Source organism: Acartia tonsa, chromosome 4, assembly GCF_053477335.1.
Source record: "Acartia tonsa isolate MP-2025a chromosome 4, ASM5347733v1, whole genome shotgun sequence".
NCBI classification, from domain to species: Eukaryota; Metazoa; Arthropoda; class Copepoda; order Calanoida; family Acartiidae; genus Acartia; species Acartia tonsa.
Genome location: NC_137263.1, coordinates 29,541,905 through 29,559,725, shown reverse-complemented (window position 1 = coordinate 29,559,725; position 17,821 = coordinate 29,541,905). Strand labels below are relative to the sequence as shown.

The 17,821-nt window shown below is 33.6% G+C and overlaps 2 protein-coding genes across 2 annotated transcripts; both read left to right on the top strand.

Annotated features, from left to right (window-relative positions):
• Positions 1-8: 8 nt before the first annotated feature.
• On the top strand, positions 9-4,661 carry LOC145316696 (WD repeat-containing protein 46). Its single transcript, XM_080157397.1, has 8 exons — positions 9-404; positions 566-681; positions 852-1,032; positions 1,417-1,668; positions 2,087-2,233; positions 3,013-3,330; positions 3,588-3,804; positions 4,536-4,661. Exons 1-8 carry the CDS (start codon positions 9-11, stop codon positions 4,619-4,621), a joined length of 1,713 nt encoding a protein of 570 aa, XP_080013523.1. The 3' UTR covers positions 4,622-4,661.
• Positions 4,634-17,688, top strand: MetRS (methionyl-tRNA synthetase 1). Its single transcript, XM_080155404.1, has 17 exons — positions 4,634-4,763; positions 4,984-5,103; positions 5,459-5,532; positions 5,876-5,945; positions 6,234-6,333; positions 6,909-7,188; positions 7,255-7,271; positions 7,303-7,422; positions 7,688-7,943; positions 8,049-8,794; positions 11,212-11,363; positions 11,782-11,963; positions 12,380-12,570; positions 15,501-15,561; positions 16,812-17,237; positions 17,354-17,364; positions 17,405-17,688. The coding sequence occupies exons 1-17, from the start codon at positions 4,661-4,663 to the stop codon at positions 17,625-17,627; spliced, it is 3,132 nt and encodes a 1,043-aa protein (XP_080011530.1). The 5' UTR covers positions 4,634-4,660; the 3' UTR covers positions 17,628-17,688.
• Positions 17,689-17,821: the final 133 nt, after the last annotated feature.

Sequence of the window (17,821 nt, the reverse complement as noted above, 5' to 3'; positions counted from 1 at the left end):
GTGAAAAAATGTCTCGGTATTATAAAGAAACTGGTAATTCTGAGGAAAAAAATGGTATAAAAAATGACCCTATAGTAAAGGTGTACAATGTTACATCTAAAGATCTTAAACATGTAAAAAGGACAGGATTCAACACAGTTAAGAGCGAAGGAATAGATTATAATGATAGAAAGCGCAAGAAAGAAAAACCTGATCCTTTTCCTGGTCGCAAACCTATCGACAAAAAAAAGTTTAAATCGCATTCAAGAGGTCACAAAGCCGACATAAACTCAATAAAAAGTAGAATAAAGCAGAAAGAGACGCAGCGTCAAGAGGAAATCCTTGAGTTTGCTGCTGAGCAGGCTGTACGAGCTGAGATATTGCTGCCAGAAGAGGCTGGTTACTTGGAAACAGATGATTATCAGGTACATATTTTTGTTTGTTTGCAAAAGCCCCTAAGTTCACCAATTGTCTAGATATCCTTTTTCCTAAAGTAATTTTAATGTATTTCTAGGACATGATTTACTTCTAAGTAATCTAATAAGAAATCAGCTTATTTTAATATTGATAACATTATTTGTTTTAGGAAACCTCAAAAGTGACCCAGATAGAAATAAGACGGGCTGTTGAACCAGAAACTGCAGCTAAATCATTTGACCTGAGACTTGATCAGTTTGGTCCTTACACAATTGATTATACAAGGTAGGATCATTACAGATTTATGTTATTTTTTTAGGATTATGCTCTAAATTAAAAACTTAAATTATTTTACATGTTTTACACCAGATAATTTCAGGAATGATATTTAGATTGAAAAATATTTATGATTACTTACATGGATAAAATACTAACTACAAATGAATTTTGATTAGAAATGGAAAATATTTACTGATTGGTGGAAGGCGGGGCCACCTAGCTGCATTTGATTGGACCAGCAAGGAGCTTCTCTGTGAAATAAATGCCATGGAATCTGTCCACAGTGTCAAGTGGTTACACACTGAGAAAATGTTCGCAGTTGCACAAAAGAAATGGACCTATGTGTACGATGACCAGGCAAAGAAAATATAAAATTTTTTAAAAATTTAATGATCTCATAATTAGGAACAACTCATAAGAAACATCACTGTAAGCTCAAATGCCAATTTTATTCTCTAGCAAACTGAATTTAAATGGTTACCTAAATTTTGTGAAAATGACAAATCAATTTTGCCTACAGTTCGCGATGGCATCTTATTTTGATATACTGCAGGACTAAGTCTTATATTATGTACTAAGAGCCCAAGTAACCAAAATTCTTTTGCCTAAACTAATAAAGAGGGTTCACTCCCTTTCCAGCTTTTTCTTTTTAAACTATGTGATCCTAAAACATATTCCTTCCAACATTTGGGAAATCAAAAGTTAAGGTAAAATAAGTTATTATATTTTCTCATGGTACAGGGCACAGAAATACATTGCGTGAAGAGAATGGACAACATACTACAACTCGAATATTTGCCATACCATTTTCTGTTGGCAGGTTCCAGCGAGACGGGCACACTAACATGGCTAGATGTCTCCGTGGGCAAGATAGTGAAGAGTACATTTACGAAGCAAGGAAGACTGGGGGTGATGTGTCAGAATCCAGCAAACGCTGTACTATGCTTGGGTCACAGTAATGGAACAGTCAGCATGTGGACGCCTAACATTCAGGTAGAATTAGAAAGCATTTTTTTTTCTGTTTGTGTCGAGTAATTTATGTATGTATGAAGAGTAGTATAAAATATAAGATTTTAGTATGATATTTTCCATTATTAATCTTATTGTTTTAGGTTATCTATGTGTCGTTTGTAAGACACTTGTCGCGAATACTCTATGTTACTACAAAAGCGTCTCGAATGACCACCCCCCCCCCCCCCCCCCCTACTTTAAAATAATTTAAAAATTAAGTAGTTTTTCGTTTGTTAGCCCATAGTTAGGTTAGGTTATATTGGGTACATGATAGGGACACTGCAGGTATAGGCCCTACACAGGGGTTAGGAATACAGAAAAATATCTCCCTCCGGGGGGGGGGGGGTATATCAATGCTCAAAAGGCTTTTTGTGTGAATAAACGTTATTCTATTATTCAGGAGCCTGCTGTCAAAGTATTTGCCCTTGGAGGGCAAGTGCGTGGAATAACTGTGGATAGATCTGGCACCTACATGGCCACCTCCAATGTCAGTGGAATAATAAGAATTTGGGACATCAGAAATTTAAAAGTGTTACATGAATATAAGGTAAACTTTTAAGTTTGATATTTTAACACAGATTATTATTTTGTTCTTGACTTGTTTTTCAGGAGTTATTTATTTTTTTAGAGATTTCTTAAATATAATGTTTTCTACATTTAGAAAACATCCTAGAAACTAAAAATTCATTTTTAGCTTCATGTAAACAGGTTTAAGAAGCAAAATTATATTTTTACCGATTTCTTTATTTGCTTTATATATCCATTTACTAACATCAAAGGTTTAAAAAGTCATCTTTTTTGTTGATTTCAACGGATCTTGTTTATACCTTTCTAGAAGCAAAACTGCTCAGTAATTTACTTAAACTTGTATCTGTTAGTCACTCAGTAACGCTATACGGGAAATGTGATTTTCCTACCTGTTAGTTCAAAATATTCAGCTTATTTTTTTTATGAAGGTTTTCTTTACCAATGAGCATCCAGCAAGTAATTTACTTTGTCCGTCAGTCTCTGTCAGTCATGCCAAAAAATATATATATTAAAAAATATGAATAAGTACCTATATGATAATATGAGCGAAAGATTTCAAGATTCTTGGGTTTACCAAATGCTCTTTAAATCTCATTGTCCGTATTCCAATCCTTGATTTTTTGTGCTTCACTACTTATGGATGTTGTCATCCTTGTTAATTAAGTTTATATTTGTAAAGCTATATAATAAATGAATTTTTAGCTTTCTAGTATGTGTCTAAATGTACACGGCACCGTGATATACCGAATCTACCTATACATAAATTATCAACCTCTTTTAAACTTTCTTTTTATACAGTTGAATTATGGAGCCGATAAAATAGAGTTCAGTCAGAGAAATCTGTTGGGAGTATCCTCCAGAAACGTGGTAGAAGTTTACAAGGATCCAACCCGAGGGGATATCACAGCACCCTACATGATGCACGAGGTCTCCAAGGAGATAGCACAAATGCACTTCTGCCCATACGAAGACGTCATGGGAATTGGTCATGGAGCTGGCTTCACATCTATTCTCGTACCTGGATGCGGAGAACCGAACTTTGACTCGCTGGAAGCAAATCCTTACCAGACCGCCAAACAGAGGAGGGAGGCTGAAGTACAGATGTTGTTGGATAAGGTGAAGCTTTTTTATTTCCTAATCATATATGATATTATAAAGTAGCACAGCTGTGAACCACTATTAACACAAGTTACTTTAAACAATACTTTAAAATCTTTTTTTGTGAACATTGTATTTATTAGAAGATTTTTAAAAATACAATAGGTATAACAGTTACATTTATTTTGTTTTTCGTCTTTTTCAATACTGCGCTACAAATGAATATTATGTTCCTCATTACTCATTTATTTAAAAACTGCATTTCAATTAATCAGGTGCCTTATGAGCTGATAACAGTTGATGATCTGGCTCTGACCAGTGTGGACGCCAATCAATTACAGACCAAACTGGAGGAACACAACAGAACTTTGTACAAGAAACCGAGGGATATCAACTTTGACACCCGTAAGAAGAGCAAGGGAGCCAAGAAACACAAGATCAGTAGGTTGATCATAGAACAAGCTCGGGTGGCTCAACGCAAGATTGAATTGGGTAAGTTATACATTAGGGATGGCAATCCGTCAAATTTTTGGACCGGATTCGGATTCTTAAAAGAATTCGTCCAAAAAATGGCGGATTCCGGATTCTAGCAGTACTTTAAAATGCTTATTTTAAAATAAAAAAAATAAAGTGCTACATATGTCCTAGAAATTAATGTTCTTGGTGTTCTCTATAATTCACTTCCGAGAATCGAACCAAATTTTAAAAGATTTTATATATAATGATGATAATCTTTGCCTTCAAAAAGGGAGAGTTGAAAGAAAAAACTCAAGACGCTAATTTTAGCCAAACAATTAAGAATCCAAATCCGCTATTAAAAAATGGATTCTTGATTCGAATTCCAAAATTGACCAATAATTGAGCGGATTCCGGATCCCGGATTTGGATACGGATTGCCAACCCTATTATAAACATAAACTAAACTATAAAGTTGTGTTTATCGCCATTGATAAAAAAATCATTACACAACTATACAATATATGAATGTAGATCTTATCATAAATTTTTTTTAAAATCTATAATTTCGGATTTATTTAATGAAGGAAAGGCATTTTTTTGCAGTAAAGTTCTATAATATGATAAATTCACTGTTATGAAAAAGTCCATTTTTTCGTAATTATTTTTAAAATTATATCGGGTGAACATGGCACATACATTTTTGTAGGTACATGAAAGCTGAAATAAATATTACCGTTCCACTTTTAACAATCTTGTTATTTCAGCCAAAGAAGAACCAAGAGCTCGTAAGGAGAAGACAACAATAGTGTACGAAAACGCATTGGACAGATTCCGACCAAGCAAAAGTTAATATTTTTTTTACTCAGATAATTATATTATTTTCAGAAGAATGAGACTAATAACAAATGGTGATAATGTAAATAGTTTAAAGCTCCAGCTGGCTGCGGAGATTGCTGGACAAAAATTAGATGTTCATGATGCCAGAAAAAATGGTAAGTTTAACATAGTTTGGTCAAAGTTTTGTATTAAAGATCATAATTAATTTAGAAAGATTTTAATATCTAATCAACAGGTGTAATTTAATAGTAATATATTGTATGTATTATATTTTATCTGAAGTAGTGTTTTCCTTACTTTTTATAGATATGGAATTATTTTCTACAATTTTAGTTATTGTAGAAAAATTCTTAAACGAAATATTTTGTATTTTAGGCAACCCATCCGGTTATAGGAATATTTATCCTGTACTGGAGGTTGATGGATCAAAGTTTGTCCTCCCCAACCCAGCGGTCATTCTTATCCTTCAGCTCAGCAATAAACTTTCAGATAAAGGTAGTTTCGTGCTTGTTACAGAACAAGCATTGATTTTAATTTAACAATGTCTACGAAGAAAGGGGGGTGGAACGTTGAACTTGATAGGAATCGTCAAGAGTAAAGACAATAGGTACATAAAAACAAGTAAACCTATTCTCCAATGATGATAATAAAGAATACCACGACTGTACCTATTTCATTTGCCAAAAAGTTTGGACTTAAACCAAGATTTAATAAATGTCCTATTAAATTAATTGTCCTATTATAAAACCCCCAACAAACATAATTTTGCCTTTGGAAACGTGTTGAAATTAATTGTATAAGACTAATTTAACCCTGCCTCTCTGGCCTTTTAAATCTAATGAGTATTTAGATTTGATTGGCTATGAGAAGTTATTGGCTTGGGAATCTAGTCAGCTGTACCCATTATGCCATTCGTATCTGCAGGTAATCATACATACCTAAATAACTTTAAAATATGTATTAATTAAAATTAATCTGTTATTGGGTATTTTTGCTTGGCGAATATTTCCTCTTTATGTTTTATATGGTGTAATCGTTATTTCTCCTTTTAACCTATTTTTGAAAGGTATATAAAAAATATACTCATTTATTCTCATTTTAGCTCTGCAGTATAATTCTACAGGTTTCAGAGTATATTTTTTATATACCTTTCAAAAATAGGTTAAAAACAGTTTAATGCAAACACCCCAAACCGATTATGTTATTTTTAAATCAATAAAAAAAGATTATAACGTACAACTGGTAATTTTTGTATAAATATTTGTAGTCTGCTTTGTTGAATAAGACCCCAGACAACTCAGTCAAGACACAAATATTTTCTGCTCTTCAACAGTTAGGTAATATCATTATTTATTTTCATGAATTTAAAAATGATTGGTTTAATAATTTGGACATTAATTGTTATTATAAAGTCTAAGCATTTCTGACTTCTCAAACTTTTCCTAATGCATTTAATATGTCCTACTTTGAAATCATCTTATTCTATTTGCATTTCATAGAAAACCGCGGGAATTATTTAATTTATAAAGTAATCGCAACTCTAAATAGTATATTTTCAGATTTTTGTGCCCTCCTATCTTATATATTTAATAGCTTATATCATCTTTTTTCCCATAAAAATTTAGGTTCTTTGAGTGGAGGATACATTAGTGGATCAAGCCTTTCTGTTTTGGATATATTAGTTTGGTCGGATATTTTTCCTTTAGCTACAGAAAAAACAATCAGGAATTCAATTTATTTGAAAAAGGAATTTTGTCTTCGTTACAATTTATTAAGAGGAAAGTAGGTTGCGGGTAAAATCCGCAAAGGATGTGAGTTTTAAGTTAAAAACAGTAATAGAACGATAAAAATTTATGTTAACTTGAAAAAAAAAATTTGTCTAGTTTTTTCATTAAGAAATACACATATTTAGTGAATATTATCGTTCTACTACTATTTTTAAGCCTTAAAACACACACCTTTACGGATTTTACCCGCAACCTACTTTTCCTTTTATCCTGCACTATAAAGTGGTGTGATGTGTATGTCCAATAAGATCTCGTAAACCGGACTGATCATTACATGATTTTAAAGATGAAGGGTAGGCTTTAAGCAACCAAAAAAATACTCTCTTCTCTCCCCAAAACAAATAAAATTTTGGAGAGGGGGCCTCTATCTTTGATACCAAAGATCAGCAGCTAAATACGTTCATATGTCTAAACAGTGCAATTTGTACATTATTAATTTTACCACTATCACGACCATTGCTAGACTGTTTCCTATACGCTAATTATCTTTAAATGACTATTGAATACGAATAGAAAAGAACTAAGCGAGAAGGTTCCCTCTGTCGCTGCCTGGTTTCAAAAGCTGGAATCGGTACCAAGCTTCAAAGCCTGCGCCGCTAAATTTGGCCAAGGAGTGGCGGACTTTAAGGAGTGTTCAACTTCTATGGTCGCCTTCCAGAAGCCTCAGGCAGTCGCTGGTGGGGCAGCTGAACCTGCAGTCGCTGTGGCAGCTGCTGAAGTGAAGGCAAAAGAAAACCCGGTGACACCCAAAGAAGTTGAAAAAGCTAAAGCCTCGTGGAAACCAAATGCAGGGGCGAATACTTAAAATCTTATCCTGCCTTAAAGAGGCTGTAAAGTAACTTAATTAAAACTTGTATAGAAAGCAGTTTTAGAAAGGTATAGAGAATAAAACATTGGAATAAATAAGTATTGTGTATTCAGGCCAGATAAAGACCAAGGTTGAATCACCTGTATTGCCAGAGAAGGGAAAACGTAATATTATGATCACATCCGCCTTGCCTTATGTCAACAATGTTCCTCATCTAGGAATGGATATATTAACTTTGCAGTATTTTATTACAGCAAAATCTTTTTTCAAAAGTATTAGGATATGTGTCTGTCTGTTTATAGCGTAAGATCTCCTTTAAAATGAAGCTTATTATAGGTCATGAAAGGTTTATAACTTTTTGGGGGGAATGTCCCTACACTCTACCAAGAAAGTTTAGCCTAATATTTTAGATCGCTTTATGTTATTGGTTCTTTGAAAAAATTAAATACCATATTTAAATTTCTTAAATGTCCATTTATGAAGGTAACATTGTTGGTTGTGTATTATCAGCTGACGTCTACGCCAGGTTTGCCAGATTACGCGGGTACAACACCCTCTTCATCTGTGGTACTGACGAGTATGGCACCTCCACAGAGACCAAAGCTGTTGAGGAAGGCCTGACTCCTAGACAAATCTGTGATAAATACAACGCACTGCACACAGAAATTTATGAGTGGTTTAAGATTAGTTTTGACAAGTTTGGACGTACTACTACAGAGGCACAAACCAAAATTTCCCAGGTAAAAATATTCAACTTCCACGGGAGATTTATTTTATATAGATATATTATCTAAATATCCAGAGTCCATATTGCATAAATAATGAATTATTTTCCATTATTTTAGGAGATTTTCTGGGATCTGCATAATACTGGACATACATCAGAAGCAAGTGTGGAGCAGCTATTCTGCGGAAACTGCGACAGGTTCTTAGCCGACAGATTTGTGGAAGGACAGTGTCCTTTGTGCGGGTTTGATGACGCCCGTGGGGATCAATGCGATGCCTGTGGCAAGCTTATTAACGCGGTTGAGTTAAAGTCTCCCCGTTGTAAACTGTGCAGCAAGTCACCCAGCATTAGGACAAGTAAACATTTGTTCATAGATCTCCCTAAAATTGAGTCAAGACTTAATACATGGCTGAATGAATCCTCAGAAAAATGGACTAACAATGCCAGAGTTATTGCCAAGTCCTGGTTGAAAGGAGGACTTCAGCCCAGGTGCATCACAAGAGACTTGAAATGGGGCACACCTGTGCCCCTGGAGGGTTACGAGAACAAAGTATTTTACGTCTGGTTCGACGCTCCCATTGGCTACATTAGCATCACAGCAGAGTACACGCCAGAGTGGCGACAATGGTGGCAGAACAAGGACCAGGTCGAGTACTGGCAGTTCATGGCGAAGGACAATGTTCCCTTCCACAGTGTCGTCTTCCCATCGACCCTGCTGGGCACGGGCAAGCCATGGACTCTGGTCAACAAGCTCATGTCCACCGAGTATTTGAACTACGAGGACTCCAAGTTTTCCAAGTCGCGCGGTATTGGTGTGTTTGGTAATGATGCTAAGGATACTGGAATTGTTGCGGATGTTTGGAGGTGAGATTATAGAATATTTAAAATCTTACATAGCGTAGAAATAAAAACAATATTGTGCCTAAGAAGTGCAAATACAAATAATAGTAAGTATACCAAGTTACAGTAAAACATATAAATGTTAAGATATTCAGTAAATGAGTAACTAATTGGCAAGAATGTTCCAAATATAAATGACCATAATGCTGCAGGCGTGTCTTTTACGGTCCCGTCGGAGGAATTAAATTTCCCGTCTTTTAAAGAAAACAACCATGACTGTCAGACTGCCTTTTCAGCAGGTTTTAGGCTATTTTTATATTTTTCACCATATCTTCAGTGTATATGGTTCGATTTTCCTAATTTTTAAGTTAAGGATATTAAAATTAGGTTTTTGGCTATTTTTATATGTTTTACATATTTCCCCATATCTTTGTTTTTTTATCCAATTTTCAAACTTTTATGGGATATTAGTATCAAAATAATTTTTCCCATTGTTATGAGCATCTTTTATGTATTTTACTTTGACCATCGTCATCATACAAAATAAAACATGGTTTTGTGTTTATTTTATCCAATAAATCTATTCTTGATTTTTTATAAAGACTTTAATCTACTTGTACGTATTCCCATCTACGATTTTTGTGCTTTGCTACTTATGGATGTTGTCATCTTTGAACTTCACTGTAATTTTAAGATGATTTATTTATTGTGAAACGAAAATTGCTGATATCGCAATTATAGAATATTTTTTTTTAAATTGTCCTAGGCATTTTAAGTTTCAAAAATAACAGGTATTTAAAACTTTTTGCTGATTTGATAAAATTTAGTTTAGAACATATTCTAAAAATATGGGTTTTAGTAACCACAACTATATTTTTGTTTATCAAACAAAAAGGGGGTGGGGGGATATATTCAGTCATTCTGTAATCAAGGTATGAAATGCAACTAGTAACAAAATATAAATCACCTCACATAGCAGAAGTAGGAACCATTTTTAACGTCTTTAGTAATGACGCGGTGTTGGGCCGAGATTAGAACCTATCAACTCCCCGACGACGAGCGGATCCGCTACGTGTTTAGCCAACATCAAAATATAAAAAAACTCTTGTCCGAACAATTCAAAACATCATAACAAGGATGACCCCATCCATAATTAACAAAGCATAAAAATCAAGAAATGCCAATGGACTAAAGGACAAAGTAAGTTAAAGAGTAGATGTTCAAAGAACAAAAAATAGAGAAAATATACAAAAAAAATTGAAAGAAAATCACGAAACCTTTAAATATGAGCTTTATGTCTTCTCAAGCATGACACATATAAAAAAAATACACACTTATATTTATTCCCACTAGTTAGAACACTTTTGAACAAACAATATTAATATTTGTTCACTTATATTTGGCTATTAGTGTTAATATAATAAAGCATTGATAATGTAAAAAAAACAATTTGGTGCTTTTCCCCAAAATACCTTTCGTGCACTGACCTCCCTCACTCCCAATTGATAACTGATTTAAAGTAAGATGAGGGGAGTCTTGTTTTTTTCCTTTATCCTATCCCCTGCACTAAGCCTGCAGGGCCATTAATATCTGACCTAACTTTAACAAATGAAAATCTACCCTCCTCCTTCTATTCAATTTATTTTAAGAATAAAGGAATAGAGGGTTCTGTACACAATTTGGCACTTTGAGGGAATTTTGAGTAGCAAATCTACTTTACGCGTAGTCCAAATTTTTGGTTATGAATTTGAAATATTTCTGTTTATCTTTTACCAGTTTTTACCTCCAATTCTTTATTGTCTCTTTTTTGCTTGTCAGGTGGAAATGTGAAATGAAAGATAAAAAAATAATAACCTAGGCAATTTTTTATCTTGCTTTTTATAATAAGGAAATATCAAATATTTTATTATTACTCGCAAATTTGTAGAAACACCATCATGTTGGGTTAAATTGGTTTTGCTGAGTGTTATACAAACACAAGGTAGCTGATTCTTATAATAACAACCACATTTTTAATTAATATCACCGGTTATCTATCAGAAACGCAATATAAAAGTATTCAAACAAGGATGACAACATCCATAAAAAGGAAGCCCTGAAAAGGTAGGGTAAACGAACATTAAAACTTGAAGAGTGTCAGAATCAAATAAGCAGAATATTAATGCATACCTAAGTCTAAATAAAATTGCAAGTGGATTTGTTCCAAAACTTTTTAAATACAGGATAATGTTTAAGGACATACTTACATTTATAGGACTTGATTTTAGAGATGTTTCGCTTGTATTGTCAGCATGCTAAAAATTGTTCATCAAAAATACTAAATTGTAAACTTAAGATGGGGAAGATGAAACATTACTTCAAAGAAAAAGCCATAGGTATCTATTGTTATGTCTTATTTTGATGTCAATGTTGTGGAAATAATATCTTTATCAATATTTAAGGTTCTACTTGATCTACAGCAGACCAGAGAATCAGGATTCCTGTTTCAAGTGGGAGGATCTCATGTCAAAGAATAATTCCGAGTTGCTGGCGAATCTTGGCAACTTTGTGAACAGAGCAACCAAGTTTACCAAAGATAATTTTGGTTACCAAGGTTAGTTACAAGCATTTTAACATATAGTACATTTTATTACGATGGATGAGGCTGCTGTCCATATTACTGCAACGTCAGGTACAACAACCAAGGATAACAAAGGGGAGCAATATCTACTTTACTTTCAAACAATCGGGGACATTCAATAGATAACCAACCTTTAGATGTACCACATTTATCTTGAAGTTCCTGGAAGTCCAGACTCGAACCCGACAGCAAGCCGACACGCAAATTTAATTTAACCAATTACGTAATGCCGCGAGTAGAAGTACATACGAGTAAATTTGATCAAAATACAAAAAAAAATTATTTTATATTTTAAAGGTGACCTTTTTTAATCATTCCCTTTAATGTTGAATTTCCTATTTTAATGTACCCGAAAGAAAATTTTTGTAAAAGTGTACTTTACAAATTTAAGTTCCTGTGATGAACTTGAACGAAGACGATTGGGAGATAGTTGCTCTTGTGAACAGAGAGTTGGTGCACTATATCAACCTGTTGGAGGAAGCCAGAGAGAGGGAGGCCATCACGGCTGTATTCAATATCTCCAGGCTGGGCAACCAACTCATGCAACACAACACTCCATGGAAGTTGGTCAAGGTAAAGTTTTTTGTTGGTAAAAATTGGATTTTATTATCGTAGAAAGTTGGAGAAAGCTGGGATTAAGTGATAAGACAATGGACAAAGAAATGATAAACAAAACTGCCCTTCTGTAAATTAAGATTATTTGTTCAACAGTTGAACTCCTATACTTTGAACCAACCAATCAATTACCCAAAGAAGTTTTAATACAACAAACGAATGAGAGAGAAAGATTTTCTTCCTTGTGAAAAAGTTTATTTTGCAACTTGTTGGTAAAACTGAAAAACCGCTCAAAAAACGGGTTAGACGGCCATATGCCTTGGGGTTGCATTTTTTAAGCTATTGTCCTTAATCTGACGAAGAGTCGCTAAAATCTTTGGTGGAATTCATTAGTATCTAGATTTAATAAGGCGTTTTAATTGCATTTTGTGTAGGGAAGCGCCGAGAACAAAGCTCGTGCCGGAACAGTTGTTGGTCTGTCGGTCAACATTGCCGCACTACTTTCTGTCCTCATCCAACCGTTCATGCCTCAGCTGAGTGCAGAGCTGCAGTCCCAGCTGGCGGCTCCAGAAACGGTCAACTTTATACCTACAGAGATGTATATGTTGTTGCCATCTGGACACAAGTAAGTTAATTTTCTTTTTCAAATACTGCTTTTAATCCAATTCGTATACGATTGAAAAACTCCGGGTCTGAACCGTGATGAAAACACATGTGTCATACCATTATAGAAACTGTTTAAGAAAGATAGATTATATTATAGGATATTACGCTTCATTGTTTGCCATACCCTCAATCTCTTTTGCAAAAAAGATAAATTAAAATATTTATTTTTCGTCGTTTATTCACAGACAATTGCGTATAAAACCATAGACAGATTTTATTTGGCCAAGTATTAGTTTGGACTTTCAAGAAAGCTTGATTCTAGTTATTTATTTGATTTATTTCATCTTAGCATGATTATCCAAATTCTTTTCATGTTATATTTTATACATTTTTATATACCTATTAAATCAATTTAAAACTCGAATCTAATGAGTTTGGTATATTATTTACTTTACCATTCAAGTTTATTTTGATTATGCGATTAGTTTCCAATTACTCCAAACTTACTCAGACTAAGTTGATTATTGTGACTCCAAGTGTCTCAACATGTTTACAATAGGTAGTTATTATGTACAGCTTTTCCTTGATTAAGGTACCTTTGGACAAAATGTTCCATATGGGTCAGTTCAACTAATCCGTGGAATTTTCAAACCAATTTTCTCCAAATTAAATTAAAACGTCGTTTTTTTCTGAAATCTTTTGCTGTACCTAGGTAGTTATCTCACAATAAGAATAGTGAACTAAACTAAAGTTTAAGGTTTGGATTTAATACTTAAAAGTTTTAAACATTTATTGGAAAAGTTTATGTTGACATCGCAGGGTTATAATTATTAAGTTCACAAATGTAAATATATCTAGTATCTACACATAAATTACCTAATTTCTAATGACTATGGCAATATGACGTCAGGTTCATTAACCAAGCATGGCTAGAGGAAGTATTGTCTTCTTTCTAGTCAATTTGTATTTCATTTGTATTGATTCCAACAGACAACCTCCTACTCAACCCCTTATCTGAGATTTGGCTGCACATGGTTATGCAAAATTAAAGTCACATGCCTGATATAGCAGCAATGGTGCATTTATTTTTGACGACTACGTTTTCCTGACATTAGGCTGATTGCACGCTATTAGTTACAGATATAAACATAGCATTGTCATATTTTTAATGGCGAAGCTGTTCTATAGTTAGGGCTTTGTGTCCGTTCGACTTTACGTTCGTGCGTACGTAACGAATAGCGCTTATCGTTCATTTAAGCATGTTAGACTTGTCCTTTCGGTTTCAAACTTTGATTCCTGTAACACTTAAATAGGATTTATTAAGCGTAGCAACTATGAAATCGTAACCAGAAAGTTTGCACGTTAATTTAAAACATGTTATTTTTGTACTTTTTTAACGACAATTTTTGTATGATATATTTTATTTATCCTTTTCACCTGATTTTTTGAACAATTATTCCTAAGACAACAAGGGAGAATATTAAAAGCGAAGAATCTCTATAATCAAGTCCTTAGGATATAAGAATATCTTAAAAGCAACCTGCATTTACGCAATTTTGCAAGTACATTTTTTAGATTAATAATCTTTATTAAGTTCTGACACTCTACATGTGTTAATGTTCGTTCGTCCTACCGACAGATTTCAGAGCTTCGCTTTTATGTATGTTGTCATCCTTGTTTATGTTCAATAGAATTGAATTGTATTTTTCTAACTTCCTGAAAGAAATAAATCCCTGTAAGGATTAAGTTGGATTTCAGTCTGTTTACAAAATAAAGATTTATAGATAACTATAGGTGTGCACATTTTAGTATTATAAACATAATAGCCGGGTTCCCAAGCATCAAATTTGGATCACAAACGTACTTTTGATGCTTATTGTAGATAGATTTGGTCAGGTTAGAAGAGCTCCGCAGGAATAGTAAATAGTAGTAAAGGGCTTCCTCTCCAATGGTAAGCATTATAATATGTCCTGCTATTCCTAAGATATTAAGAAATAAACGTAATTTCAGGTTCAAACTGTACAAAAAAACACTTGAGTAACTTATGTTTATGCTACAATTATTATAAAGATACTTTTTGTGTTCTTAACATAAGTTTTCTATGTAAATGATATAAAATAACATAATTTTCTTTATCTATACATAAGACTTTTTATTCAGAATCTAATCTGTATCTAGGTTTTCACTTCATTGCATTGCTAATGTATATATATTCTATATAAAGATATAAATGAGATCTTTTCTTTACATCTGATTTACAAATATGGTCTTTTTTTGCTAATGATTATATCAACAAAATAATGGTGAGCTATTCTAGAAAGCTAAAATTTCAGGTCCGGCCAATTAGGATACTTTTAGTTCCACTTCCCAGAGACGAAAGAATAGTTATTTCTCGTATCGTATTATAAACAGCTTTCCGCGGATATAGAATGTACAATTATAAGATTAAAACTAGTTTTTTTAGCCCCGAGGTGCCGAAGGCACCGGCTAAAAAACTGGTTTTAATATTATGATTGTATATTTTTATATTCGTAGAAAACTGGATATAATTCGATGCTAGACATAGTTTTTTCGTATGGATGAGAACCGGTTCCTATCCACTGCACTGGATTTGAAAAAAATACGAGAAACAATGTTACTAACTGCCTTTACGTGTTTTGTGTTCTTTTCTTGTAAGGATCTAAATTAAGAATAAAGTTTGATTGGAATGTTGTTCTAGTAGAAGTCAGATAATGTATATGTTGGAAGTATACAAATTTTCCTGTCCACTGCATATATTTTAAATGTATTTAGGATTATTAATTGGTTTATTTATGGTACCAGCTTCCAAAGGCAGAAAATTTAAACTAAAGAGATTTTTAGTCCAATATACTATCCCTGTCTCCCATACAAATTTTTTAACAAACTTTAATAACAAGATGATCAATAAACTTAAAAACTTTTTTTTAGGATTGGAGAACCAAGTCCACTGATTGCTGAGATAAAACAAGAAAAAATAAATGAATTAAAGGTATGCTATGCATTTTTATCTTGGTACCTAATGAGGATAAAAGTGAAAATGGAAATCTAAAAGCATTTTTTTTGTAAAGTAAATTTTCGCATTTTGATAGTAATATCACAATCGGCAACTAAGGGGGAGGGGGGTTTAATGCAACCATCTCGTAATCAATGTATAAATGGCACTTAGAATTCGAATTTCGATCTGAAATTTTGCATGAGTAATCCTTGGTAGGTCTATTTTCCCTAAATCGAACAAAAAGTTGGAAAAGTGGTTTTACGCTATTTTTGCCCATCCATATCCCTTTGATTATAGAGCCCCTAGATGCTAGGGGCGCAGCCACAAGTATCCTATCTAAAATAACCCGTCGGTAATTAGTCATATGGCTTTTAAAGTCTGTCTATCGATCCCACCCTATCTATAAAGCCAAGGGGAGAAAACATGACTTAATTGTCAAAACTGTTTAAATTAAGTTTCCATTAAAATTAATCTTTTTCACCGACTAAAAACAGATCAATTTTCTGTCTTAATGTGATGGAAATCATTTCTAAGTTGTTCTTCATTTGAAAAAGTAGTATCACCTATATTTATATTCTATGAATATCTATTCTCATAAAGCTGTCGTTTTTAGAATAAATATTCAATATACTTTGCATGTTTTCTATTTACTAAAATATATTGAGAGCATAATATCTAATATTTGTATACAACATACAAAAATACATTTATTACTGATAAAGAGACCACCTAATTATGTTTACCTTTATATTGAAAAAATAGTTCTGTAATAAATCTAATATTTTTAAGGATTCTTTTGGAAAAAAGTTTCTAAAAGTTTTGATTAATTTTAAAGATTATATTTCTATTCATATATCTAGCTCAATAAATAGAACCAATATCTACAGAAAATATTAGTAGCAGAGCTACTTTATAATTCACCTTGTCCGTTCGTTTATCAGTCTCTTCGTAACGCCATGGGGCTATTATTCAAGACAGTCTGCTGATTTGTTGTATTTGGCGAAAACCAACGAACATCCAGCATACATTTACTTGGTGCGACAGTCTGTCGGTCATACTGCAAAAGTTTTTTACCTTTTTTGTTTTTAATACATATCAAATATTCTTTCTCTTTATTTTTTTATAGCAGCAGAAAATCTTCTCTATGACTTACCCTATTTGTTATTCCATCCATGTTTTTGTGCTTCACTATCTACCTATGGATGTTGTCAACTTTTGTATAAAAATAAACAATTTATTTCCAGGTTCGTTATGCCGGGAAGCAGAGCAGCCGCTTGTCCCCAGGTAAAGATGTTGGACAGGCACCCGCTGGCGCAGATCCCGAGGCTGCCGCTGCCCTGGAAAAGAAGGTTGCTGAGCAAGGGAACATTGTTCGTGATCTGAAGGCTGCTAAAGGAGATAAGGATACCATTAGTGCAGCTGTTGCTCTGCTATTGGATCTTAAGAAGCAGCTTGCCGTGGCGCAGGGCGTTGATCCTGTTGCACAAGATCCGAAAAAAGGTAAAGGGAAGCAGAGTAAGGCCTCAGCTCCTGCAAAAGGTTCTGCTCCTGCAAAAGGTTCTGCTCCTGCACCTGCTGCCGCGTCAGCTACCCCACCAGCAGCTAGTTCAGCTGCAGCTGCTGATATAGAAAAACAGGAAAGACAAATTAAATTTTCCCTACTTTTATGTTAGTCAATTCAAATACAATGATTTGAGTGAAAAGATGATTTTGATGTTTTAAATTCCAAGTGCCATAGATTTAAATTTCAGGAACTAATATTTTATAAAATTATAGCTAATATTAGACATTTTTAAGGCAGAGAAAGTGTAAAAAAATATTTCGTTTAAATTCCAAGAAAAAAAATGGTTTTATATAAGAACATAGGAAAATTTATAGCTTTTGGTTGGCAGGTGACTGCGCAAGGAAACATTGTGCGAGACCTGAAAGCAAACAAGGCAGACAAGGAAACCATCACTGCAGCTGTTGCCAAGCTGCTGGACCTCAAGAAGCAGCTGTGTGTTGCGCAGGGTATAGATCCTGCCACCCTTGACGCCGGAAAGAAGGGAAAGAAGAAGTAAACAAATAATGGAAATCATTGTTTTAAAAATCGCTTGAATAAATTTTTTTCTGGTTGGCATATTTTATTGTTTGTTAACTTTTCTTTTCAGATATGCATAGTGAGATAAATTTGTGCTTATTTTATTTCATTACGGAAATCTACTTATCCCAAATTTAAGTTGAACATTTAATACGATTCGCGTATTAGGTGATA

Coding starts and splice junctions, on each gene's coding strand:
- LOC145316696 (XM_080157397.1), top strand. CDS start 9: ATGTCTCGGTATTATAAAGAAACTGGTAATTCTGAGGAAAAAAATGGT. Junction 1,669..2,086: donor TGTGGACGCCTAACATTCAG/GTAGAATTAGAA, acceptor TCTATTATTCAG/GAGCCTGCTGTCAAAGTATT. Junction 3,331..3,587: donor TACAGATGTTGTTGGATAAG/GTGAAGCTTTTT, acceptor TCAATTAATCAG/GTGCCTTATGAGCTGATAAC.
- MetRS (XM_080155404.1), top strand. CDS start 4,661: ATGAGACTAATAACAAATGGTGATAATGTAAATAGTTTAAAGCTCCAG. Junction 4,764..4,983: donor TCATGATGCCAGAAAAAATG/GTAAGTTTAACA, acceptor TTTGTATTTTAG/GCAACCCATCCGGTTATAGG. Junction 8,795..11,211: donor ATTGTTGCGGATGTTTGGAG/GTGAGATTATAG, acceptor TCAATATTTAAG/GTTCTACTTGATCTACAGCA.